Source organism: Megascapheus bottae, chromosome 28, assembly GCF_031878675.1.
Source record: "Megascapheus bottae isolate mThoBot1 chromosome 28, mThoBot2.hap1, whole genome shotgun sequence".
Taxonomy (NCBI): Eukaryota; Metazoa; Chordata; class Mammalia; order Rodentia; family Geomyidae; genus Megascapheus; species Megascapheus bottae.
Window position 1 is genome coordinate 8,622,533 of NC_143536.1, and position 27,785 is coordinate 8,650,317.

General features: G+C 45.4%; 1 protein-coding gene across 3 annotated transcripts in view; it reads right to left on the minus strand.

Annotated features, from left to right (window-relative positions):
* Positions 1 to 1,822: 1,822 nt before the first annotated feature.
* The window catches only part of Sppl3 (signal peptide peptidase like 3), a 78,811-nt gene continuing 52,848 nt past the window's right edge, over positions 1,823 to 27,785 (minus strand). For 2 of the 3 annotated variants that reach the window (XM_090320281.1, XM_090320280.1), the window contains 10 exons: positions 23,834 to 23,911; positions 18,361 to 18,449; positions 11,732 to 11,851; positions 10,059 to 10,137; positions 9,130 to 9,242; positions 6,795 to 6,901; positions 6,493 to 6,656; positions 4,316 to 4,515; positions 3,722 to 3,831; positions 1,823 to 2,959 (listed from right to left, as the gene is read on the minus strand). In XM_090320281.1, coding sequence (XP_090176407.1) covers positions 2,888 to 2,959; positions 3,722 to 3,831; positions 4,316 to 4,515; positions 6,493 to 6,656; positions 6,795 to 6,901; positions 9,130 to 9,242; positions 10,059 to 10,137; positions 11,732 to 11,851; positions 18,361 to 18,449; positions 23,834 to 23,911 — 1,132 coding nt within the window. In that variant the 3' untranslated portion in view covers positions 1,823 to 2,887. Of the gene's footprint in view, positions 2,960 to 3,721; positions 3,832 to 4,315; positions 4,516 to 6,492; positions 6,657 to 6,794; positions 6,902 to 9,129; positions 9,243 to 10,058; positions 10,138 to 11,731; positions 11,852 to 18,360; positions 18,450 to 23,833; positions 23,912 to 24,112; positions 24,258 to 27,785 lie in introns of those variants that run through there. The other variant, XM_090320279.1, reaches the window with a different exon arrangement.

Sequence of the window (27,785 nt, forward strand, 5' to 3'; positions counted from 1 at the left end):
CCTGGGGCAGTCTTGTAACTTAGCAGAGAAATGGACTAGGAGTCAAAGAAACCACGAGCTGCCTGAGCTTGCTACTTGAATTTTCTTTTTTCGTGCCAGTCCTGGGGTTTGAATGCAGGGCATGGGCACTCTCCTTTAGATTTTTTGCTCAAGGCTAGTGCTCTACTGCTTGAGGCACAGCTCCATGTGCAGCTTTTTGCCAGTTACTTGGAGATGAGTCTCTTGGGCTTTCCTGTCCTAGCTGGCTTCCAACCATGACCCTGCCTCGGCGGTTTCTGTGGCACCACGCCACCATGTCCACTAGCAAAACCCGACTGACACACACTCAGCGTGGTGGGAGCAGGACGGTGGGTGAACTTTGACTACGGGCTCTGCTGGCCACAGTCTAAGCATGGGCATGGCAAAGGCTCTGAAGCCAGCCTTGAACGCCAAGGGGAAGGCGGAGTGGGCCAGCCTGGCTGAAGTGGTAAAGGCAGGGAAAGATGCTGGTTTTGGTACAGGTTCACCTGCACAGGAAACTCACTGGAACTTACTAGAATTCAAGTTGACAGCCTTGCAGACAGAAGGCAGTACATAAATTGCATAGGCATGGATATTCTTTCTGGTTTAGTCTCACGTGGCCTGTCCCTTCCAGCAGGAAGAGGCTCGAGTTCGTGACTAAGGTTGGCTAGACTTGAGTGCCAGCTCTCCTGGTGAGGTTGACGCTTGTTGTCAGCCATTTTTCTTTTCCCAAAAATTTCACTGTTGGCAATTGCAGCTTGCTGGCTCCTTGTCCAGTGCGGCCATCGGCGGGAGGCTGGGGCTGCTTGGAACCCGAGAACAAAGCAAGCAGCTTCTGTTTTGCACAGGTGGACAGGAAAGGGCCTTCCCCTCAACCTTCAGAGTAGGCCTTTTTTCAGATGGGCTCTTGGGTCGTTTTTCTCAGCTGCCCTTGAACCATGGTCGTTCTATTTGTTTCCTGAGTAGCTGGGATTATAGGCAGGAGCCGCTGCAACTGGTATTTAATTTATGAAGACAGAATTTTAAATAACTCCAGCATTATTTCTACCTACAGAGCTTGCTCTGTCTTTCCCCCAAGTTTGGCTCAAGTGCCCGCAGCTCCATCCTGTTTAGCCACCTGCCTCGACTTCCGTTTTGGGAATGAAGTTTCAAGGCTTTGACGCTGGAGACTGACATGCAGCGATACCCAGGCCCTCTCTCAACCCTGCTGTCAGGAATGCCGAGACAATCCTACATTCCTCTCTGCCTCTTTTCTCAAGGCTAGAGCTCTATCACTTGAGCCACAGTGCCACTTCTGTATTTTTCTATGTATGTGGTACTGAGGAATCGAACCTGGCTCTTCGTGCATGCTAGGCTAAACTCCCGGGTCCTCTTTCTGCTTCTTAAGTATAGCTACTACCTTCTTCTCAGTGGGGGCTGCTCTAAGGTGGGCAAATAAGCCTGCTAGCAGAGGCCTCAGCTCAGGCCCGGGGTCTGCAGGGATAAGCCCATCTGGGCTTTCCCCAAGTCCTGGAATTTGGTGCCAGTCTCAAAGGTGAAGTGACCTTGTATATGTGTGTGTGCTCTTGATCCTGGGAATTAACTCAGGCTTGGGTGCTAAGTTTATTTGCTTAGGGGCTGGTGCTCTACCACTTGAACTGCAGCTTTTTGGTGGTTAACTGGATATGAGTCTCACAAACTTTCCTCAAATCTCAAGCCTCCTACATATCTAAGAGTAGAGACAGGCAGAGCCACGGGCACCCAGCCAGGAGCAGTGACATCTGCCCAACCCTGCCAGGACCACAGGGAATGCAAGGCTACAATCACAACAGCAAGGACAGGATTGTTGCTTTTTTCCTTTTTTTTTTTTTTCATAAAGGAGTGAGGGCATGGAAAATACAGCACACCAATGAAACAAAATGCCAAAAAAATTACAAAAAAATATAAAATAGAAAAATGTATTTACAGGAAGTACATGACTATGATCAGAAAGCACAATGACGCCTGGCCGCTATCATACATGCATTGGCTCAAGAAGAAACTACGAAAAATCCTGCAGGGGAGAAGCTGTAAAAAGAAAAGGGCCAAAAAGTTCCAACTTTTCATCCCTAGTTTGCTACACTGATCAAAGTGAGTATGAGTTCACTGCAGCCACGAGTCCACCAGTCGGGGTGTGTGTGTGTGTGTGTGCAGGGACCGCAGTCACTCGCTTGCTCGTGGGGAGACGCCGCTCGGACGGGGAGGCCACGGGCTGCTCTACATGCTCAGAACTGCAGCAGCCTGTCTCCAATGGTGTGGTCCCGGCAGGCTGTCTTCTGTTGACTCGTATACATCTACGCGCGCGTGTAAGTGTGTGTATCCGTACGTTTGTATAAAAACCGTGCCCTTGTTCTGTCAACACGGGGTGGGGCAGACTTGAGCGTGTTATAACAAATCCTTATGTATGTGTTGTAACAAGTCACAAGGTCTGTGGATTTAATAAGTCACTTCACACCACAGGAAATATTTAATTAATCCAAAAAAGGCAAGAATTTCAGACAGAAGAGCTTCCGTCTTGGCTCTCGGAAGCTGAGTCCCCTAGGAAGCTGGTCCCCCAGTTCTGGAGGGTCACTGAAAAACCTCGGCTTGCTAATGTGTCTGATCCTTGTAGTGTTCCACAGTTCCAGAACGACGCCTTGCCGTCCGAAACGTTTAGAGTCACAGCTCCATGTCCCGCAAGGTTACAGTCTGCAGATCCGTGAAAATGGAGGCGGCGCGGCAGGCGCTCCTGCGAGCGGCTCCTTCAGTGCGCCAGGCACACGGCAGTCCCGGGCAGGGACGCCTCCGTACCCGGCTGGCTTCGAGAGGAAACAAAACCATGAGGTGAGGAAAGGATGACGACGCCACGGTGGTCACGTCCAAGGATCCATCATACCTCCAGGAACCGGGAGCTGCTGGACTTGGAGTGGAAAGGCTCAGACCACATCCGCCGCAAGTCACCCTGGGAGAGAAGGGACGGGGCGGGGTTACAGCCAGGAGAAAAGCTCCTTGGGGCTGTGAAATGGAAGACTGCACACTCTAACTCTCATGAAGTCCTGGGTCGCCTCGGTACCCTAAGTAAATCTTTCATTTATTCCACAGGGCTTAAAAAGCTGTTCAGTGGGGCTGGGAGCACAGCCTAGTGGTAGAATGCTTGCCTACCATGCACGAAGCCCTGGGTTCAATTCCGAGGTATCACATACAGGAAAAAGCCAAAAGTAGTGTTGTGGCTCCAGTGGTAGAGCTAGCCTTGAGAAAGTCCATGGGCAGTCAGTGCCCAGGTGCCCAGTTCAAGCCCCAGGACTGGGGGGGGGGGGGAAACTAAGTAGTAACCGGGCACTGCTTTTCTCTTGGGACTGGGGAGGAAAATGGGGCCTCACTGAACTCTGCTCGCACTAGGGGAATGGCAGTGTGTGTGACAATGGAGTGGAAGCCAGGGCCTTGGAAATGCCAGGAAGGTACCTTAGCCCTAAGTTGCGGCCTTGACCCTAAGTCGCCTCAGTCTCCAGAGTGGGGATAGAGACACATGCCACCTGGCCTGGCCCTACAACACTGCTTCAAGACAAATCTGGACATTTTAGAGCACAGGTCATGAGTGCACAGGCATCTGACCCTAGGCTCTGAGTTCTGAGAGTTTTGCCAGTTTAGCGCATGAAGCGCCACTGAGAGGAAGAGCTCAGGGCCAGAGGTGAACGGCGGAGGGGAGCCACTGCTTCCCCAGTACCTTTAAGTAGGCCATGGTGAGCAGCGGCAGTAGGGTGAACGGCACCAGGTAGAGGAGGGCAGGCTGGGCAGCCCGGTGGATGCGAGACGCCACGGTAGCAGTGAGCAGACCTAGGAGCAGAGACAGTGGCACTGAGTGAGCGGCACCCTGGCTGCCTGCGGTCCAGGCCTGGCCCTGCTTTCCTACGGTGTGTGACCTGACATGAAGGCTTAGGTTCCAGCTCTGCGCTGCTTCTCCAAGTCCCTGAGTGTGCCGATGGGGTAACACGCTTGCCTGGACCCTCAGGGTCCTGGGCTGAAAAGCGGTGTGTACAGGGCTGTGCTGGGGAAGGGGTTCGTGCCTCTCCCCTCCTAGCCTAGTAACAACAGTCTCCTGTCTGCCTGTAGGTGAGCTAGCTGGAGGAGCACCCCTGGGGAGTCAGAGGTGACAGACGCGCTGGAGCGAAGGAAGGTAAAGGTCTCCTACGGCAGCAAACTAATAGGCATCCCTGAAATCTGAGGATTGCCGCAGTACATTCGGTGACGTGCAGGCATGTAGTGCAGCTGTGGGCACCGAGCCGGTGGCACCTTTTGGGCCAGGCATACTGCCTCTTACCTACGAAGTAGCCGATGAGGGTGCAGTGGAAGTAGGAGACCTTCTGCATGCGCCCAGAGATGTTGGCCGGGCCAGAGGGGCCGCAAGAGTCACCACTGGCTTGCTTTTTGTAGTTGTCGTAGCGGAGGACAAAGCACAGCAGGAGCCCGGGCATCACAATGTCCCCAATGCCCAGCATAGAGAAGTGGCTGCCTGTGGAGCTGCAATGCAGAGCCGCCATGTTGGACGAGCAGCTTCCACCGTGGTGGGGTGTGCCCGCATTGAAGAGGTCAAAGAACTTACCTGAACGGCACATGGAAATCTCTACTGTTTTAACACAAGGACTCACTATGCAGCCCAGGCTGGCCCCCAAGTCACCATCGCCCTGGCAACACGTGAGGTCCGGGTTAGGGAGTGTACCGCCTTGCCTGGCTGAACCCTAAGTTTTCAGGAGCAGCACAAGTCCACAGCGCCTGCATGCGCGCTGAGGGAGCTGCAGAGCCACCGCCCCTGGAAACACCAGGCAAGCGAGGGTTTGTAAATCACTTGTTCTTTCCCCAGTCCCACGGTTAAGTCTGGGCCCTGCACAGTATTCTACTATTTGAGTTGTGCCCCCAGCCCTTTGTTTAAACAGCCCAGATTTCTGCCCACCATTCAGATAAGATAAGGTTTCATTAACCCTGCCCTTGCTGGCCTCTGACTCAGGCTTCCTCCCTTCCCCCTGGGAGGGAATGGGGTTACAGGTGCATACCCCTATGCCCAAGTCCCATTCATGCTGCAAATGAATACTTAGCTATCAGAGAGCATTAAAACAGAGCATTCATTTCACAAGGTTGAGTTACCACCAATGGTCAGTCATGGGGCTTGAGCTCTGGGCCGGGACGCTGTCCAGCTCTTCAGCTCAAGGCTAGCGCTCTACTATTTTGAACCACAGCACCACCTCCAGTTTTCTGGTGGTTCACTGGAGGTCAGTGTCTCCCGGACTTCTGTACCCAGAAGTCTGATACTCAAATTTCAGCCTCCTGAATAGCTAGGATTATAGGTGTGAGACACTGGTGCCTGGTTAAGTGGTAGTTTTATCAGAACAGTGTAAGTTTACCAAGAGAACGTGTGTGTGTGTGAGAGAGAATGAGAGAGAGTTTATCGGGGCTTGAACTCAAGCCTTATGCTCTTTGGTTTTGTTTTTGCTCACAGCTGGTACTTGAATCTTGTAGATTGTATGCCCTGGCTGGCTGGCTACAAACTCTTAACCCTCTGACTCACGTCCTGAGCAGTTTCTAGGGCCACAGGTATTAGCCACTCCTACCATAAGAACCTTTTTTTAAAAAAAACAAAACAAAACAAAAAACCAAAGAATGTCCAGGGCCGGGAGTTTGGCCTAGTGGTAGAATGCTTGCCTAGCATGCATGAAGACCTGGGTTCAATTCCTCGGTATCACATACATAGAAAAAAGCCAAAAAGCCAGAAGTGGTGCTGTGGCTCAAGAGGTAGAGCGCCAACCTTGAAAATGCCTAAGGACAGTGCTCAGACTCTAAGTCTAAGACCCAGGACAGGAAGAAAAAAAAAAAAAAGTTATTTTTTGCCAGTAGTCCTGGGGCTTAAATTCTGGGCCTGGGTGCTGTCCCTGAGCTTATGTGTTCAAGGCTAGTGGTCTATGACTTGATCCACACCTCTTTTTCTGCCAGTCCTGGGTCTTGAACTCAGGGCCTGAGCACTGTTCTGGGGCTTTTTCAAGGTGGCTAGAGCTCTACCATTTGAGCTACCACTTCTGGTTTTTTTCTATGGATGTGGTACTGAGGACTTAAACTTAGGACTTAGTGCATACTAGGCAAGCACTCTACCATTAGGCCAACCTCCCAGTCCCCCATACGTCTATTTCTGACTTTTCTGCTAGTTTATTGGAGATGAGTCTCATGGGCTTTGCTGCCCAGCTAACTTTGAACTGGGAGTCTCAGCCTCTTGATAGCTACGGTTATGGGCGTGAGCTAACTGGCTACTTCCAGTCAATTAAAAAGAGCACAAGTGCAAAGTGGAGTCGGGGTATTGTGTGACACTAAAAAGTCACCTTTTCCTGTCCTCACTGCATCAGGTGGGCAGGAAGCAGAAACTCAGTCCACTGGATCAGACAGACTGACGCCCAAGGGAGAAGCAGGAAGGCATGCTCCCATTAGGGGCGAGGCCCAGTAAGTAAGCCCTACCTCGGGAAGACCAATTTTCCAGGCAGAGACAGGCGGGGCACGTCTCGCCCAACATTGGGTCCCAGGTGGAGCTTCCGGGACAGAACATCGAGGGGATTGTCAGCCGGCTGCGTCGCCACCTTCACCATGACATTGCTGTTGAAGATGTAGGCTGAGAAAAACACCTGCCAAGGTGGAGAGCGGTGGTTTAACGGGGACGGACTGGGATTTTCAATGTCAATACCCCACCCCACCACCGCATCACAGCTGCCCCGCATCCCAGAACAAGGGAGCAAGCCAGCAGCCCGGGTATGGACACTCACCCAAAATACATCATAGATGAGAAGCCCTGAGAGAAGCAAGCAGGAGACCTTGAGGCTTGGCAGGCGAACAAAGGCGATCATGGCGACACACAGACCCATGGCCAGAGCTGGGGAGGAAACGGCCAAGCTGCATCAGGTGTGTAGACACCAGGCCTGGAAACTCGGTATGTTTGTAATGCTCCCTTTCCCGGTCCTCAGACCAGCTAGTGACAGTCCTGTCAGTCCAGCTGGACCTGAGGGGCCTGGGGGAAGCGGCTGCTGTGCCAGGAACGCATTGCCCTGGTTAGTCAATTTAGTCCAAAGAGCAACCTCCTGTAGCAACATGCTCTTCCGTCCACCAGACTTTGTTCTAGCGACACACATACGCCATGCTTGTAGCTACCTCTGTGGCTCTACTTCTGTAGTATAGACCCTCTAGAGTTGTCTATCACTAGGCTAAACCTAACCACATCTGTAATCCCAGTTCTCTATAAAGTTTAAATGGTCTCTTTTTCTTTTGTGCTGGTGAAGGGACTTGAACTCTGGGGCCTAGGATTTTGTGTGTAAATGGAGATGATTCTGACTTTGCTGTCTGGGCTGGCTTTGGGCCCTGATCCTCAGATCTCTTCAGCTACGCAGATTGTAGGCATGAGCCGCTAGCATTTTGCTGCAATTTTTTTTTTTTTTTTGGCCAGTCCTGGGGCTTGAACCTGAGCCTCTTAGTGCCTAAGGCACCACTTGAGCCACAACGCTAATTCCAGCCTTTTCTGTTTATGTGGCAGTAAGTAGAACCCAAGGCTTCATGCATGCTATCACTAAGCCACATTCCCAGCCAAATGTTTTTCTACATACATATAAATATCCCTTCCTTGTAAACCCCCCAACTATTATGCACTGAATTCTATCCAGCACACTTACTGTCACCAGAGAGAGCACAGCATCCTGTGCTGTGGCTTGCATCTATCACATAAGTAACTTAGTTATTTTCCTGGGCAGCAGTGGTACCCTCAGTAGGTCTGGGCTGACCTCTGGCAACCAAGGCTACCACCCTACCCCTTGAGCCTCAGTGCCACTTCTGGTTTTCTAGTGGTTAACTGGAGATAACCAGTCACACAGACTTTAGTGCCCCAGCTGGCTTTGAACTGAGATCCTCAGATATCAACCTCCTGAGTAGCCAGGATTACAGGTGTGAGCCACCATGCCGGGCTGTGACACTAATTTTTTGACAATATTGCAAATTATATAGTTGATGGCCTATGTATTCTAACTATCCCCTCTAATCCACCAGAAGAGAAGAAAAGCAGTGAGGACCCTGTGGGAACAATTACATGTTTTGTGAAATTAAGAAAGAGAACTGAGGAAAAGGGTAGGCTCTCAAGAAAATAAAGAGCGATAGGAGATTTTTGGAAAGAGTATAAACAGAGGTTCTATAACACGGGAATATAATGTTTCTACTTCAAATGTAATTCACAGCAAATGCCTAACAAAGCACTGGACAGATCTGAGCCATCACTGTCATTATTCCATCATGACCAACAAAGGAAAATTCTCATCCGCTATACAGGAAGCACAAATGCCAAACTAATATGTAACCTTTAGGACTGCTACATTAAAAACTAAGTACAAAATCCCTTGGTTTCACGAATTTGATATCTAGACTGAGGATGTAGCTCAGAGGTAGAACACGAACTGAGCATGTGCAAGATATCTGTGTTGGATTACCCCCACCAAACAAATATCTTGACAGCTACAAAGAAGTATTAGAGTAACATTTACATCAGGGTTACAACCATCAAAGACAGATTCATGAGGAAATGCCCTGGAGCCATTAGAGAAGAGCATGCTCTACCTAACACCTTTATATACAGATGTTTATGTCACTATTTAAAAAGGAGTATGCTACACAGTATTATGCAACAGATGTAGAAGATATATTTTAGTGTGTAGTATTCAGTTTTAAAAAGGAGGCATTGCAGATTGTGACACTGAAAGAAGTCAGACAGGAAAGACCACAAAAGCGAAGTCCATAGAGACAGAACACTGGCAGATGCCCCGAGGTGAGGACGGGATAAAAATGCTGTACAACTCTGAATAAGCATCTATAAAACTGGAGGAAAACTACAGAATCTGTATCTAGACCATATTTCTAACTAAGGACTGGGAGCAGAAGAGGCAAAGAGAATGTTCCCACATGCACAGTATGGAAATGCACTGCCTGGGTGGGTGGGGAGTGGTGAAGGGTTACAGGGTGCGTTGTAGACACACAGCACCATGTCAAAATGAAGCCCCCGGAACAACTCTCACTGATGCTCGTGAGCACTGTGAAAAACCCCCTGCGATCCCACACACTACTTACCATCCATGAGAAGCCAATGGCCAGTGAGAACCCAGATGAGGACCAGCATGACAGACAGGGAGAACGAGAGCAACTCAGCAGCGGTGAAGCGTCCGCAGCAGCCAAAGGAAATCCTGAAAAACAGCAGTGTGTGTGAAAAACAGCGTCAAAACCCAGCCTTTCTCCCACGTCTCCAAGATCAGAGTTCATGCTGGCGGGATTGGAACGGTAAGCAATTCCTAAACCTGGAAATACCAAAGATCCATGCCACTCTGGGGTAACCTACGAAAAACCCAGGGTTACACGACCACGGGTCCCATCTGAAAATCTTTTTAGATCAAATTACCCACATGTGTATTTCAAAGTCACAAAATCACTTGAGACAAATAGTACAAGAAAAACAAAAATGAAGAAAGGTAAATGATTCAACTCATTTAGCAGGAATGACATATTTGCAAGCCTATCAATTCTAGGGAAAACCAGGCGGCACTGGTGACTGATTCCAGTGCAAACCTCCCGTAAGCACAACCCTGGACTCCATGGAGCAGCGGCTTCAGGAACTGAGATGAGCTTACTGGTGGTAAACCAGAGTTGCTGACAGAACTAGGTCACCACAGACAACAGAGTGAATGGAACCACTATCCCATTATGTCACCAGGAAAGAAGAGAAATCTTTGCTTCCTTGAAAACTGTTTTGCCTTCTCATAATCCAAGCAGGAAGCACACTGCAGTGACCCCTACACTTCCTAACGTTTATTTCCTCTGCCATGAAAGGTAAAAAAGGAAGCACAATCTGCCAGTGTTAAAAATAATTATCTCCCTTCTGAAGCTCTTTGCATTGTGTGTTCTAGCCAACACCAGAAACTTAGTGTTGACACTCAGTAGTGACACTACAACAAATGAGAGAAAACCACACGTTTATAACTTAGAGCAAAGTCGCAGGTCCTTACTTGTTCTGAGGTGAACAGGGTCTTGTTAAATACTGGCACATCGGGAGAAGAAGAAAAGCAAAGGCTATTGTTGCAAGAACTAGAGAAAGAGAATGTATGGTTAATGTTTTTATTTTTTAATCAGTTATACAAGAAATGGCATAACTTATAGAATGTATTTTCAAAATACCTTACCTGACAAGCAGAAACAACTAGAGAATGTGCATGCACATGTGTGTACGTGTTGGTTTTGGGGAACTAAGGGCCTCACCCATTTAACACCTATATTACTGGAAGATTTTTTTTTTTTTTTACTATGGCACAGACAAGCTTTTCAAGTTGAAGAAGGCAGACACATGGGCAGATTTTCTCACTTTTCCTAACTCAACAAGAAAAGATGAGTAAGGGACCAGGGGAAAATCACCTAACGTATCTTATGGCATTTTGTTAGTGATCAGGAAGTTGGCAGAAATATTGATAGCTCAAAGTAATTCAGCTATCTTGAAAGACATTGGTTGAAGGGCTGGGAGTTTGGCCTAGTGGTGGAGTGTTTGCCTAGCATGCAGGAAGAACTGGGTTCCTCAGTATCACATACAAAGAAAAAGCTAGAAGTGATGCTCTGGCTCAAGTGGTGGAGCTATAGCCTTGAGAAAGCTCAAGGACAGTGCTCAGACCCTGAATTCTAGCCCCAGGACTGGCCAAAAAAAAAAAAAAAAAAAAAAGACTTTGGTAGAAGCAGCCAGAGACCAACTATCCCAAATTGGACCACCTGGTAACTTAAGGAGTGTAGTTATCATAAGTGCATGAGCATTCTTCCTTGGTGTCTTCTGACAGGAAGAGATGGGTGGGAAAGGAGCCAGATTTACAAATAACTTGTATGGCATGATGTACACATCTTAATTTTTGAAACTAAAAATTAAGTTAAAAATTAATAAAAAAAATACCAGTACCAGAGCTTCACCTCAGGGTCTCATGCTCTCTCATTTGGCTTTTTTTGCTGAAGCTTGGCACTCTAACACTTGGACCACTCCTCCACTTCTAGCTCAGTTGTGGGGCTTGAACTCTAAGCCTGGGCGCTGTCCCTGAGCTCTTTAGCTCAAGGCTAGCACACTATCACTTCCAGTGTTCTGATGGTTAACTGGAGATTAAGAGTCTCAAGGACTTTTGTGCCCAGGCTGGCTTTGAACTACGATCCTCAGATTTTAGCCTCTTGAGTAGGAGGCTAAGATTACAGGCATGAGCCACTGGCACAGGCTCACTTCTAGGTTTTTGTTTTGTTTTTTTGTTTTTGCCAGTCCTGGGGCTTGAACTCAGGGCCTGAGTGCTAGCCTTGGGCTTTCTCAAAGCTAGCGTTCTACCACTTGAACTACAGCACCATTTCTGGCTTTTCCTATGGATGTGGTACTGCAGAATTGAACCTGGGTCTTCGTGCATGCTAAGCTAACACTCTACTACTAGGCCAAACTCCCAGCCCCACTTCTAGCTTTTTTGATGACTAACTGGAGATAAGAGTTTCTCTTGGGATTTGTCTGTCTGGGCTGGATCTGAACTGTAATCCTCAAGTTTCAGTCTCTGGAGTGATTAGGATTACAGGCCTGGGTACTAGCACATGGTAAACACCATCTTTTTGATTAAAAAAAAAATATATGTATACATATAGCATTTCTTAGTAGGCTAAAATGAGAGAAACTTACCTGCTGTACATATTGTAAAAACTACTTGAACTGAATCAAAGAAGAAGAACATTACTAGAAGAGAGACAGATGCCCCAATGGGAAGGAAAAGAGCCTGGGTAGAGTCAATGGTTTGGATACCTGAAAGAAAGGAAATGAGACATGTTAACAATCAATTACATAACACTGTGCCCATGCACATAAAAATGCAGATGGGTTGGGCAAAACTTGAGTAGACAAATCTGTAAGACTCTTATTTGTAAGTCACCAGCAAAAGGCTGGAACTAATTCCAGATGTTGGGGCTCACACATGTACTCTTAGCTATTTAGGAGGTGGAGATCTGAGAATCAGTTTGAAGCCAGCCCAGGTAGAAAAGTTTGAGAGATTCGTTTCTCAAACCCACCAGCAAAAAATCAAGAAGAGGTATGGTCCAAGTGGTAGAACACTGCCCTTGAACAAGCTCCAGTACCAGTATGTACATGCACACATACACATGCATGCAAGCACAAATAGACACACATAAAGCTGCAACTAGAGGTGTGGCTCAAATGGTAGAGCAGCAGTCATGACTGAGAGAAAGCTGAGTGAGAGAGAGAACCTCAGTTCGAGCCCCAATATAGCGCAAAAACAAAACAAAATGTGATGTATGGATTATCAAGGCCCTAGATACTCCGTGAGAATACGAGCTCCTACCTCTCTTCACGGGCTTCACTACAGTAAATACCCAACAATTACTAGTTGAATGCAGAATGCTAACCTAGACGGCAGGATACAAAACACCAGAAAACACAACAACTATATACCCAAATCGAAAATACTGAGAAATAAAAACTCAGGCTAGTCTATTTGAGTGCACTTGTGGTTTTGGGCATAGATCAAGAAGTGGTAGTTTAAACTGACTATAATAGTTACTCTGTCGATTCAATATACTTAAGTCCACTTTAGTGGGAAAGAAGAGCAAGTAAGTCATAGCCACAATAGCAAACCAAAAAAAAAAAAAAAAAAAAAAGAAATCTGAGAGCGTTTTAAGGGACCTAAATAGGAAATAAGTGGAGTAAGGTCTTGAGATAGAGTGGGGTTTCACAGAGTGGCCCTCAAATTTTGGCTGCTTGTTGGAACCACCTTGAGAGTATTAAAAAAATAAGCTGGGGTGGGGCCAGCTTATTAAATCTCCTCCTTCTGTTGATATTGGAAGTGGAACTCAAGCCCTCTCCAGTTTAGGCAAGCATTCTGCTACTAGGCCATATCTAAGGGGTTTTTTGTTTGTTTGTTTTTAATACACTTAGGTGTTTTACAACAGTTCAAAGAACTATAAGTGCAGGTGCCAGGGCCTTAGAAAAATAATGTTTTCTAAAATAAAGGATCATTGGTAGGGATATGAAACTCTTAAAAGAAATACATAAATCTGGCCGGGAGTTTGGCCTAGTGGTAGAGTGCTTGCCTAGCATGCACAAAGACCCAGGTTCGATTCCCTGGTGCCACATACTTAGAAAAAGCCAGAAGTGGTACTGAGGCTCAAGTGGTAGAGTTCTAGCCTTGAGAAAAATCCAAGGACAGTGCTCAGGCCCTGACTGAGTTCAAGCTCCAGGACTGGCCAAAAAAAAAAAAAAATCTGGTAAAACACTATATAGTGACTAGCTTATATAAGATATGTATAATAATCTTTTAGTGTGTAACCAAAATGCAAAACAGAATACGAAGATCCTTCCTAGAATATTTAGCAAGAACACACAGACTTTGAAGTGGAGGCAATGTTGGTGGGGGGGGAGGGGGGGAGGAAGAGGGAAAGGAAGAAAGAGGGAGAGGGGGAGAGGGGGAGGGAAAGGAAGGGAGGGAGGGAGGGAGGGAGAGGGAGACAGGGAGATAGGGGGAGAGGGAGACAGGGGGAGAGAGGGAGAAGGAGGGAGGGAGGGAGAGGGAGACAGGGAAAGGGAGGGGGAGGGAGATGGGGCGGGAGAGGGAGGGGGGGAGGGGGGTAGAGCTCCGTTAGGTAGGGACAATATATGACACCTAACACACACTGGTTCAGTACTGCATTTCCTATAGGGCCACAAGTGGCTGCCCTACAGGGGAAGCCATTAACTGATGAGAACTTTTAGCTAAACTCCAACGACTGACAAAACAAAGTAGAGTGAAGCTGAACAGAGCAGATGAAGCCAGGAAGAACCAAGAAAATCCAACTGCATTATCTTTAAAGCAAAGATAAAATAAAAAAACATGGTGGTAGTGAGAAGTTATACATAGTAACATTTTTTAGTATTCTATGAACACAGATAATATGTATCTGGTTATGAAATAATGATTTTTTTTTTTTTTTTGCCAATCCTGAGGCTTGAATTCAGGGACTGAGCAATGTTCCTTGTGCTTTCTCAAGGCTAGTGCTCTACGACTTGAGCCACAGCCCCACTTTCAGCCTTTTCTGTGTATGTGGTACTGAGGAATCAAACCCAAGGTTTCATGCATGCTAGGCAAGCACTCTACCACTAGGCCACGCTCCTGGCCTCAACAATGATTATTATGATTATTTTTTGGGGGGGCAGTCCTGGGACTTGAATTCAGGGCCTAAGCACTATCCTTGGGCTTTCCTCAAGGCTGCGTTTTATCACTTGAGCTACAGCACCAACTTTTGGCTTTTTTTTTCCCCCTGTGTATGTGGTACTGAGGAATCAAGCCTGGGTCTTTGTGCATGCTTGGCAAGTACTCTACCACTAGGCCAAATTCCCAGCCCCACAGCAATGATTTCTTTAAACTGACTTTTTACCCTTTGCTTAAATATTTACCAAACCTTTATTATAAATTAAGCAATAGGAGGGAATGAATGTAATTTTAGGCTGAGTACTGGCAGTTCATGCCTGTAAGCCTAGCTCAGGAGGCTGAGATGTGAGGATCATGGTTCAAAGCCAGCCTGGGTAGCAAAGTCTGCGAAGCCTTATTTCCAATTAATCAGAAAACTGGACATGGTTTTAGCTCAAAGGATAGAGTGCTAATCTTGAATAAGGGGAACAGCATCTGGAACAACAACAACAGAAAAGTAATTTTTAAGCTGGGTGAGGTGGCTCACACCTGTAATCTTAGCCACTCAGGAGGCTGAGATCTGAGGATCTGGGGTTCAAAGCCAGCTTGGGGAACTAACGACCATGAGACTCTTATTTCCAATTAACCTCTAGAAAACTGGAAGTGGGGCTGTGGCTCAAGGGGTAGGGCAGTAGCCTTGAGCTGAAGAGCTCAGGGACAGCGCCTAGGCCCAGAGTTCAAGCCTCACAACTGACCCCCAAAAAAGTGATTTTCAGGCCAGAGGAGTAGCTCAAGTGGTAGGATAACTGCCTTGTAGCAAGTTCAAGGACCAGAGTTCAAACCCCAGTACTTAGCAACAAAAAAAATCACAAAAAGCAATTTCCAGATATAATGGACATCACAGTATCAAGTGTATTTTCTCTGCTAATGAAGAGAATTCCACCCATACATATCCAGCAATCTTCATAGCTCAGTAAAGAACTCAAGATGGTAGACAATGGAATATATGTGCCTTTGTTTTCTGTGTGTGTGTGTGTGTGTGTGTGTGTACACACATGCTCCCAGTCCTGTGGTTGAACTCAGGGCCTTGTCTCTGTCCCTTAGTGTTTCTTGTTTTTTGGCTTTTTTTTGTTCTACCACTTGAGCCACAACCATATTTCAAGCTTTTGGTTTTAATTAGAGATAAAGAGCTTCATGGACTCTCCTTCCCAGACTGATTTCAAACCGTGATCTCGACATCTCAGCGTCCTGAGCAGATAGGATTACAGGTGTGAGTCACCCTTCCCCAGCTTTTTGTGCCTGGTTTTGAACTTCATGTATACTGTGAGTATATGTGGAGTACATAGTCTCAGTGTCTGGCTTCTTTTATTATAAAAATCATCCATTTGTTAGGAACTAAGTTTTACTGTATCAGTATGAAATTTATCTAGCTTACTCAGGGTTGTTTCCAAGTTCTGGCAATTAGAGATAATGCCGATTTGCTTGTGCTGTGTGTGCTTCGTTTATGACTGTATTTGGGGTAGGTAACTAGGAGCAAGGCTGCTGGACTCAAATGTGTTTAGCATATAATGCTCAATTGTTTGAGAGTGATCATGTCAATGTACACTCAGTTGTATGTAAAAAGGTTCTTTCTTGTTAGTAACTATTAATACCTCGTGTAGTTGGGGTTTTTAATTTTACTTATTCTGGCAGATGTGTAATGCTATTTCATTATGGTTTAAATTGTAATATGGGGGTTTGAACTCAGGGCCTCATGTCTGTTCAGCTGGTATTCTACTACTTGTGAACTATGCTGTTAGCCTAGCTTTTTATCAGGGTTTTTTGAACCTCTGGATCTCAGACTCTTTAGTAGCTAAGAATACAGACAACAGCCACCAGCACTTGACAAGACTCATTTTAGTTCTTTCTTTCTTTGCCAGTCCTGGGGCTTGAACTCCAGGCCTGAACACTGTCCTTGAGCACTTTTGCTTGAAGCTAGCTCTCCACTCGAGCCACAGCACCAATTCTGGCTTCTTCTGTGTATGTGGTAACCCAGGGCTTTGAGCATGCTAGGCACGTACTTTACCACTAGGGTACACTCCCAGCCCCAATATGACTCATTTCTAACTTGACTCTTCCATAATAAGCACCATACTTTTTCTATAATTCCAGAGGTATAATTCATGTAACATAAAATTTTAAGTATATAACTCAATTCTAAGTATATTAACTAATATTTTAAGTATATAACTCAATGATATTTTTCTAAGCTTACAAACTGAAACCATGGCCATAATCTAATTTTTGAACAATTTGATTGCCTTATAAGAACCCTCATCTTTAGCTAATTTCTTTCTTTTGTTCCAGGTAGCCATGAATTTACCTTTTGTCTCAATATAGCTGTTGTTTTGGGAAGGTCATATAAATGGAGTCACAGTGTGCAGTGTCTGGCTTCTTTCACTTACCATAATACTTTGAGGCACATCTGTAGTGCAGCATGTGTCAGTGTTTCATTCTTCATAATGCTCAATTCTATCCCATTGTATGGATAAACCATCTAAAGGTATTTTATGGGCCAATGGGCTGTTTATATTTTTTAGCTATTCGGAATAAGTCTGCTGAATATTTGCTATGTAATACAGTTCTATTTAAAACAAAAACAAGGTATTCAGCAGGGCATTCTAGTTACTCAGGAGGCTGAATTGGGAGGATCAGGATCAAAGTTAGCCAGGGCAAAAAACTAAGAGCCTATTTGAAAAATAATGAAAGCAAACAAGCTGGCATCATGACTCAAATGGTAGAGTGCTTGCCTGGCAAAAAGCAGTCAGTTTCAGGCATTAACTATTAGGGGAGCTACTCATAGTGCTTAGTTTTATAAGTACTTCAATTAGCTCTCTTTACGAGTCACTGAATGACTCAGTGCCGGCAGCTCAAACCTGTAATCCTGACTATGTAGGAGGCTGAGATCTAGAAAATTGTGGTTCCAGGCCAGTCCAGGCAGGAAAGTCCATAAGGCTCCATCTCCACAGACAGAATCTGGACATGGTAGTATGTGCTAGTCACCGCAGTAACTACTGGAGGCCTGAAACAGGTGAATCACAGTTTAAGCATGTGCCTGGACAAGAAGAGAGACTACCTTAAAAACAATCTTTGGACCAGGAGTGTGGCCTAGTGGTAGAGTGCTTGCCTAGCATGCACAAAACCCGGGGTTCAATTCCTTGGTACCACATACACAGAAAAAGCCGGAACTGGTGCTATGGCACAAGTGGTAGAGCGCTAGCCTTGAGGAAAGCCCAAGAACAGTGTCCGGCCCTAAGTCTAAGTCCCAGGACTGGCACACACACACAAAAAAATCTTTGACGATAGGTATGGTAGCTCAAGCCTGTAATCCTAGCTATTCAGGTGAAATACGAGGATCAAGGTTCAAAGCCAGCTCTAGCACTAAAGTCCATGAGACCCATCTCCAATTAACCACCAGAAAACTGGAAGTGACACTGTGGCTCAAGGGGTAGGATGAGTAGTCTTGAGCTGAAGAGCTCAGGGACAACGCCCAGGCTCAGAGTCCAAGCCCCACAGCCCACAAAAAACAAACAAAATCTTTGAATAACAAAGCTAAAAGGCATGGCTCTGCTTAGCAAGACTTGGCCTCGAACCTAAGTATTGCCTAGCACTCTGCACTCATTCCCTTCATGGAATGAACTTGTAATCAACACAAAATTATCAACTTCAGCCTTGCAGAAGTCTGTCCATCTGTGTGTGTGTGTGTGTGTGTGTGTGTGTGTGTGTGTGTGTGACTTTCCTGCCCTTCAAACTACAATCCTCAGAGCTCAACACCTCCTGAGAAGCTAGGATTACAGGCTCGAGCTACCAGCACCTGGCTTCACTGGTGTCTTTAAGTAAAGTCATAAACAATTGGTAATCTACCAATTGATAAATGAGAAACAAATCCTCAGCAGCAAGCTTTTAGACTTGACTTTTTGTATGTAAGAAATCAAGTAGTTCAGATCCAGAGCATGAAAATGTAACAGATTTATAGACCTCAAATTTTATTGTTATATCAAACACAGAACCTCGAACCCAGTAACTTATTAACTGGAGTATGGAAAGAATCAAGAGCTACAGGAGCAAAGTTAACTGATGTAATAAAAATTCTTACTGTTATTGGTGCTGCTGCCATTGAAAGACCCAGAAGAACTGTTACTGTCCTTCTCCTTATCTTGATTTTCAAAGTCCATATTAAGAGACCTGTGGAAAAAAAATTTATAGGTTTTAGTTTTGCTGATGAAAGAAGTAAGTCAGAGAAGTAATGAGAAAGCATTTTAGATTGCTAACACTGGGAAAGAAAGATCCCTTTTGATCTATGAACAAGTTCTTATTACCACACTAAAAAAAAAAAATGCCCTCCATGCAGGCAGCGTAGCCTAGTGGTAGAGTGCTTGCCTAGTATACACAAAACCCTGGGTTCAATTCCTTGGTACCACATACACAGAAGAAGCTGGAACTGGTAGAGCGCTAGCCTTGAGCAAACAATGTCTAAGGACAGTGCCCAGACTCTGGGGGAAAAAAAAAATCAAACAACAAAAAACAAAGAAACAAAAAAACCCCTCTATAGCCCTTCTGGTGTATCAGTTCAAGAGCTTTCCTGTCTGCAGATGGACGCATTCCAGTCCCAGCACATCTTCCAGCTATATATCTAGGCACATCTGTAATTACTTCCTTATGATAAAAGCCTGGAAGGAGGAATGTGGGTTGGGTCAAAGGACACACACACAGAGCCTTCTCTACAGCACACAACTGCTTCAGAAAGGGTATGCCAACTGAATCTCTAGCACTGCTGATGAGCACTGCTTTCTCTGCGCTCCATTTTAATCAGCAACACAATCTCTTCTCCATTCTGAACAGGTCTAGGAACTACAGTGGTAACAAAGCACCTTTGGATTTCACACATACACAATTTACAAAGGAGAAAAGAGACATGAGGCCTTAAGTATAATAAACAAGTAGCTGGGTGCTGGTGGCTCACGCCTGTAATCCTAGCTACGCAGGAGGCTGCGATCTGAGGATTTCAGTTTAAAGCCAGCACAGGCATGAAAGTTCATGAGACTCTTATCTCCAATTAAACACCAAAAAAAGGAAAGTGGTGCTGTGGCTCAAGTGGTAGTGCACTAGCTTTGAGGAAAGCCCAAGGACAGTGTCCCTGAGTTCAAGCCCCAGGACTGGCAAAGAGAAAGAAAGAAAAAAAGGAAGGAAGGAAGGAAGGAAGGAAGGAAGGAAGGAAGGAAGGAAGGAAGGAAGGAGAGAGAAAGAAAAGAGAGAGAGAAAGAAAGAGAGAAAAGAGAGAAAGAGAAAGAAAGAAAGAAAGAAAGAAAGAAAGAAAGAAAGAAAGAAAAAAAGGAAGAAAAAAAGAGAATTAAAAACAAGAACTGAGGGCCGGGAGTTTGGCCTAGTGGTTAAAGTGCTTGCCTAGCATGCATGAAGACCCGGGTTCGATTCCTCGGTACCACATACATAGAAAAAAGCCGGAAGTGGTGCTGAGGCTCAAGTGGTAGAGCTCTAGCCTTGAGAAAGTCCAAGGACAGTGCTCAGGCCCTGAGCTCAAGCCCAGGACTGCCAAAAAAAACCCCAAAAAAACAAGAACTGAGCTGAAGGTTTGGCTCAAATGGTAGATTGCCAATTTAATAAGCATGAAGCCCTGGGTTCATGCTGCAGGTCCACCAAAATCAAACCAACCTCAAAACGAAACAAAAAACTCATAATTGTAGAAAACAGTAAAATCCTCTCCCCAGAATCTTCATTTTTCAGAGACTCAAGAAATAAGATTTAAAACAGGATCATGTTGCAAATTATTATTATTATTATTTTGGCAGTTGTGGGACCTGAACTCTGGGCCTGAGCGCTGTCCCTAAGCTCTTCAGCTCAAGGCTACCACCCTACCCTTTGAACCACAGCACCACTTTCTGTTTTCCAGATAAGAGTCTCTCGTTCTGGGCACGAAGTTTGGCCTAGTGTACAGTGCTTGCCTAGCATGCATGAAGACCCGGGTTTGATTCTTCGGTACCACATGCATAGAAAAAAAGCCAGAAGTGGTGCTGAGGCTCAAGTGGTAGAGCTCTAGCCTTGAGAAAGTCTAAGGACAGTGCTCAGGCCCTGAGCTCAAGCCTAGGTCTGCTCCCCCCCCCCCAAAAAAAAGTCTCTCATTCTTTAGTGCCTGGGCTGGCTTTGAACCACGATCCTAAGATCATAGCCTCCTAAGTAGCTAGGATTTCAGGAATGAGCCACTACACCCAGCTCACAAAGTAATTTTCCATTCAGTAGCATGCCACAAACATGGTTTCCTATCTTTTCTCACAGAAAGTAATTGCACTGCCAGGTGCTGATGGTTCACATCTCCACCCCATCTTCTCAGGCAGCAGACACTGGATCTTAGTTTGGAAAGTTAGCCCAGGCTAGCTAGCTCAGAAAAAAGCAAAGAGGGATAGAGGTGTGGCTCAAGTGGAAGAGTACCTGCTTAACAAACACAAAGCTCTGAGTTCAAGCCCCAAATAACACCCCCCCCAAAGAAGCTACACAATAATTCTTGAGTTATCTGTTGATATTTTTAGATGAATGGCTTATTATAAGGAAATGTTAAGACCAGGACTGGAGGGGTATGAGATCATCAGAAGAATGCAGCCTTGCAAGCTTTGAGACTCCTTAGTTCAATCCTCAGTACTGCCATAGGTATTTGATGTGCAACCTTTTACTCTTTTTTTTTTTTGGTGGGTCATGGGGCTTGAACTTGGCCTGGGCGCTATCCCTGAGCTCTTCAGCTCAAGGCTACTGCTGTACCTTTGAACTGAGCCCCACTTCCCATTTTCTAGAGGTTAACTGGAGATAAGAGTCTCAGGTCTTTTTGTGCCCAGGCTGGCTTTGGGCTTTGAACCTTGATCCTCAGATCTCAGGCTCCTGAGTAGCTAGGATTACAACCGTGAGCCACTGCGCCCAGACAACCTTTACTCTTAAAATGGGACAAACAAGTTAGTGTCAAAAAGAATGAGATTTGACTGGGTATTCTACTACCTGGAGTTTTAGGTGTCCCAATGTGCATTTCACATTTGGTACACCTCTCCATCAGGAACTAGTCTAACATTCCCTGGGTCTCTTAGATATTATTTTGGCTATCGATATCTGGTTATATTTTTTCTTAGGCTAAAATTAACTTAGGTACACAGAAATTTATTCTGTCTGTCTGTCCATCTGCTTGTCCCTCCATCTAATCTTTTTTAGTGGGGATCAAACTCGAGGCCTCAGGAATGCTAGACTAGTGCTCTATCATATCCCCAGACTAGGTACATCCCTTATTTAGAAATCAGTCACTCAGGGGCCAGCCTAGCCTAGTGGTAGAGTGCTGACCTAGCAAGCACGAAGCCCTGGGTTTGATTCCGTGGAACCACATACTCAGAAAAAGTCAGAAGTAGTGCTGTGGCTTAAGTGGCAGAGCACTAGCCTTGAGCAAAAAGTGTCCAAGGACAGTGCACGGGCCCTGAGTTTAAGCCCCAGGACTGGCAAAGAAAGAAATCAATCAATCACTCGTTTTTTAATATACTAGACTGGTCTGGACTCTCCAATAAACTACCCCCAAAAAGCTGGAAGTAGAGCTGTGGCACAAGCCATAGAATGTTAGCCTTGTGGGAGGAGGGGAGAAAGCTCAGGGACAGTGTCCAAACCCTAAACTCAAGACAGGGGAGGGGAGGGGGGAAGGGAGGGAGAGAGAGAGATGTGGGGGAAGCACTCTACCTAGTGGTAGAGTGCTTTCCTAGCATGTACAAAGCTCTGGGTTTGATTCCTCAGTACCACATACACAGAAAAAGCTAGACGTGGTGCTGTGGCTCAAGTGGTGGAGCACTAGCTTGAGAATGCCCAAGGACAGTGCCCAACCATTGAGTTCAAGCCCCAGGACCAGCAAAGAATTTTTTTTTAAATTGGGGTCGGGCGTGGCGGCTCACGCCTGAAATCCTAGCTACTCGGGAGGCTGAGTTTTGAGGATCTTGGTTCAAAGCCAGCCTGGGCACTAAGTCCATGAGACTCTTATCTCTAGTTAACCACTATAAAACTGGAAGTGGTGCTGTGGCTCAAAGGGTAGGGTGGTAGCCTAGAGCTGAAGGACTCAGGGATAACGCCCAGTCCTAGAGTTTAAGTCCATGATCACCACCATCACCACCACCAACAACAACGAAGGCTGGAGGTGTGGCTCAGTAGTAGAGTACCTGCTCAGCTAAGTGTGAGGTCCTTAGTTCAAACCCCAGTGCCAATAAAACAAACAAAACTTGGAATGTGCCATAAGTACGGTTAATACAATGGGTTGTATTCAGTTGGCAGCAGCATGCATGTCTGAACTCTGCCATATTTACCTAGAGATCAGCAGTCAGGAAAAACCAGTGGAAGAATTAACAGCCTATTCACTGTCTTATTTGCTATAACCTCAGGCCATACTTCTACGGCAAGCTGGTCATCGGCTGTATACCTACAATTTCGGTCAAATGGTTTTTGCTGAAACGTTTTCATGCAATGCCATCAGCTTCCATTGAAAGGTGACACAGTTATCCAACAAACACTGAACTCCCACCAATGAAAAGCTATGAAACGTTTTCATGCAATGCCATCAGCTTCCATTGAAAGGTGACACAGTTATCCAACAAACACTGAACTCCCACCAATGAAAAGCTATGAAACCATGTTATATTCTCTTTACAGGGGTCTGCAAGTCTATGTTCTTAACACCAAGCACAGTTCTCATTCACCAGAACAACTTTCTTTTTGTTTATCTGAGACCAAGACTTGTACTTGGTGTCTGTTGCCTTTGCTCACTGTGTGGCACTCACGTGAGCCATGCCCTTAGCCCCTAGACTTTTAAAATTTAAGAATATTGAAAGTTGAAATTATATTATTATTTGTTGCCAGTTGTGGGTCTTGAGTCAGGCCTGAGCACTGTCCTTGGGCTTTCCTCAAGGGTAGAGCTCTAACCTTTGAACCTTGATGCTCAAATCTCAGCCTCCAATAGTGAGGATTACAGGTTACAGGTGTGAGGCACCAGCACCGCCTCCATTTTTTTTTTTTTTTTTGGTGGTTGTTGTTGTTCCCTTGGAGAGTTAGAGTTAGAATGGTTGTCAGGAACTCTCTCCCTAACTTCCCTTCCCAATTGATGAGTGTTCCTAAGGGAGTCATTATTTTCAGATCAGAATTTTAAGCAATTAACTTTTGCATGTTTGTGCTAATAAGCAAAACTAAAATAAGATTACCAACAGTCAACTCAAGAACAATACTAGAACAATTCTGTACCAAAGTCCTATTTCTCTTTACAAAATACAAAATCTCCCTCCCTCCCTCCCTCTCTCCCGGAGCTTGAACTCAGGACCTGGGCTCTGTCCCTGAGCCTCTCTGTGCTCAAGTCTAGCACTCTACCTCTTGAGCCACAGCATTACGTCTGGCTTTTTCTGTTTGTGGGGTACTGAGGAATGGAATCTAGGGCTTCATGCATGCTAAGCAAGCATTCCACCACTAAAGCCACATTCTCAGCTCTGGTGCCAATATTTTCAGAGCAATGCTTTCTTCAGCTGCAACAGAACTCAATCCTTTTAGAGAACCCTTACCTGAAACTACCATAGACGATAAGGAGGATGGATATCAGGAATGTAGACACTTGACTGGAATCCACCAGGGAATAGGCCCTAGAGAAACAAGAGGAAATGAGTTAAGCACATGTAGCACATCCTTGTGGAACTCAGAATCTACTTCTTGGAGAAGTTACATAACTAAAATGAGGTTTGCTGGCATAGCATAAGGTTAAATGAAAAGGTTAATAGTTACTTTTACAGCATTTATTCCCCCCCCCCCAAAAAAAATCAACCCAAAAGTATTCACATTTTTACCAAATCAATTCCACTGGCAAAATGTTTACGTGGGGCCAGGAGTTTGGCCTAGTGGTAGAGTGCTTGCTAGCATGCATGAAGACCCGGGTTTGATTCCTCGGTACCACATACATATCAAAAAGCTGGAAGTGGTGCTGAGGCTCAAGTGGTAGAGCTTGAGCCTTGAGAAAGTCCAAGGACAGTGCTCAGGCCCTGAGCTCAAGCCCAGGACTGACAAAAAAACAACAACAACAACAAAAAAAAAAAACAAAAAAGTCTTTGTGATCAAACATGTCTCCATTTATGCTGCAATCACCAACGGTGATTTTTGCTGGCTTTAGTCACAATTAAGGTAAACCTGAGAGCTCCCTCCTGAACTCCACTTCGAGTTTTCTGTCACTGAGGGCCTCCACGTGGTCCAGCAGGTCTAAAGTGAGTCATCGCTCTTCCTCTCCAAATATTCTGCCCATGCTTTTTGTTTTGGGTGGGATGAATTCTTTAATCCCCCCCATCAGCTTTTTTTTGTTTTTTGATACCAGTCCTTGGGCTTGAACTCAGGGCTGGTGCTATCCTTGAGCCTATTTTGCTCAAGGCTAGTGCTTTACCACTTGAGCCACAGCTTTACTTTCAGCTTCTTGTGGTAAGCTGGAGATTAGAGTCACATAAACTTTCCTACCTAGGCTGACTTCGAACCATGATCCTCACATCTGTACTCCTAGCTACTTATGAAGCTATCTGGCTTTTTTTTCCCCCCTCCCACTCCTGGGGCTTGAGCTCAGGGCCTGAGCACTGTCCTTGGTCTTTCTTAAGACTAGTGCTCTGCCACTTGAGCCACAGCACTACTTCCATCTTTTTCTGTGTATGTGGTAGCAAGGAATGGAACCCAGGGCTTTGTGCATGCTAGGCAAGCCTAAGATACCATTAGGCCCTGCCCTTTTTTAAAATATAATTTTTTGTATATTACAAAAGTGGTTTACAGAGGGGTTACCATTTCGTAAGTCAGGTAATAAGTACATTTTTTGGGGGGACAATGTTGTTCTTTCCTTCCCTTCCCCCAGTTTTCCTTCCAGTCCTTGCCCTTAAGTTACATAGCTATTTTCCACAAAATGTCTACTGAATAGACAATGTACATTTTTGCCACGCATTTCTCTTATTTTCCACACATGTCCCTCAGCCAATCTTATAATTTCCTATCCTCAACTCCTCCACTTCTCCTTTCTGGATTTCTTTGGATCTCTGCTATGGCTTCAGTCTTGGAAATCTTGTATCCTTCACACTTTCCATTCTTTTTTTTTTCCTTTTTCTTTTTTGCTGGTCCTGGGGATTGAATTTGGGGCTTTGGAGTTGTCCCTGCAATCTTTTTGCTCAAGACTGGTGCTCTACCACGTTAAGCCACAGTGCCATTTCCAGTTTTTGGAGGTAAGAATGTCATGAACTTTCCTGCTCAGGCTGGTTTCAAATCAAGAACCATCAAGAACCTCAGGTCTTAAACTCCTGAGTAGCTAGGACTTTACATATCACCAGTGTCTGGCATGGCCGACAAAATTATTTAATAGTCTCTTTATCTTATATTTCAGGTTCTACCAAATCAACACAAGTATGCCGTTTATCATGCCCCCCTCCTATTGAGCTATCTTTTCCCACAGACTCTGGATGGACATTAAAGATGGGAACTATTTTTTGGGGGGTGGGTGGGTCATGGGGCCTGGACTCTGGACCTGTCCCTGAGCTCTTCAGCCCAAGGCTACCACCCTACCCACCCCTGGGGCCTGGGCACTCTCCCAGAGCTCTTCAGCTCAAGGCTACCTACTATGCCCACCCCTGAGCCACAGCCCCATTTCCTAGTGATTAACTGGAGATAAGAGTCTCAGGTTCTTTAGTGCCCGGGCTGGCTTTGAACTACGATCCTCAGATCTCAGCCTCCTGAGTAGTTAGGGTTCTAGGATTACAGGCATGAGACACTGTGCCTGGCAGGAACTATTTTCTCCAAGTACAGAAAGAAACAAAATATACATTTAAGACATGCCAAAAATCAGGCCAGCCAAATGTATGTTAACCAGACTTCGACTTTGCCAAGTGCTATATGCATATAGCTCAGGTGTTGAGTCCATAATTTTATATGGTTATTACAAAAACTATCAATTCTTTATATCTTCCTCAAATCTTTACCTAAAATAGAAAAAGTCAAAAAATTACAAAAAATTTCTTCCATATCGAAAGCTATATTCTACATCCTCAAAATTTAAAACCACTATTTATTTATTTATTTATTTATTTATTTATTTATTTATTTATTTATTTGCCAGTCCTGGGCTTGAGCTCAGGGCCTGAGCACTGTCCTTGGACTTTCTCAAGGCTAGAGCTCTACCACTTGAGCCTCAGCACCACTTCCGGCTTTTTTCTATATATGTGGTACCGAGGAATCGAACCCGGGTCTTCATGCATGCTAGGCAAGCACTTTAACCACTAGGCCAAACTCCCAGCCTCTAAAACCACACTTTATACAGTCAAATACCTATTTCTAGCAGAAATGTCAGCAAGTGCTATAATACATATCCTGCTAAAAACCAAGCCAAACTGAGACACAGAAAGCACTGTTCTGTAATGTGTTCAAGGTGTCTTGTCTCCAAACTATACAATGAAAGCATTCTTGTTCACTCAACAAGCCAAACCACTACTAGTCCAATCCTGTACAGACACTGCACTGGACTAGCACTTCCCAAACTTTCTGGTTGTGAGAATATTTATGCTCTTAAAATTGAAGCCCTCTGTGTTTGTACATTAAGAGAGGGAGTTTGTAATATGTATTTTATCAGAAAAGTTAAAAACGAATTCTCTGATGTTTTGGCAAGCTTCTTTTTTTTGGGGGGGGGGGCAGGGGTTGGTCATGGGTCTTGAAATCAGGGCCAGGGTCTAAGCACTGTTCCTGGGCTCTTTTTTCCAAAACTAGCACTCTACCACTTTAAGCCACAGCTCCACTTCTGGTTTTTGAGTAGTTAACTGGAGATAAATCTCATGGGGACTTTTCTGTCTGGGCTGGCTCTGAATCACAATCTCAGGTCTTGGCCTCCTGAATAGCTCAGATTACAGGCATGAGCTACTGGTTCCGGACTTAGCAAGCTTTTTAATGGCATGAATAGCTAGAATCATATCTGCTTCTATATTCTATGTAGTGCCATATACTGAGTGGCGAACTCATGCAGAAAAACAACTTATCTAGTCCAGATGGACAATTGCAACAGAGGAGACTTTTAGCAACCTTTAAAAACACTACATTAAAAGCTGAGCACTCAGGCAGGCACCAAGTGGCTCATGCCTATAATCCTAGTTACCCAGGAGGCTGAGATCTGAGGCTCATGGTTCAAAGCCAACCCAGGCATTAAAGTCCATATGTCTCTTAGCTCCAATTTACCACAAAATTAGAAGTGGTGCTGTGGCTCAAAGCGGTAGAGCACTAGAACTTGAGAAAGGCCAAGGACAGTGCTCAGGCACCGAGATCAAGCCCCACAACTGACCCACCCGCAAAAAAAATGTGTTAAATAGTACAGACTTACTGGTTGCCTTCTCTCAGCTCTCTAAGGACCAGAGAAGATAGCTATAAACCCTGCCATCTTCCTGTGGGCCCCTCCTCAGCCTTTCCAGTAGGCTCCAGTGCTTTACTTGGGACAGGACTGAATGGTAGGAAGAATCGGAT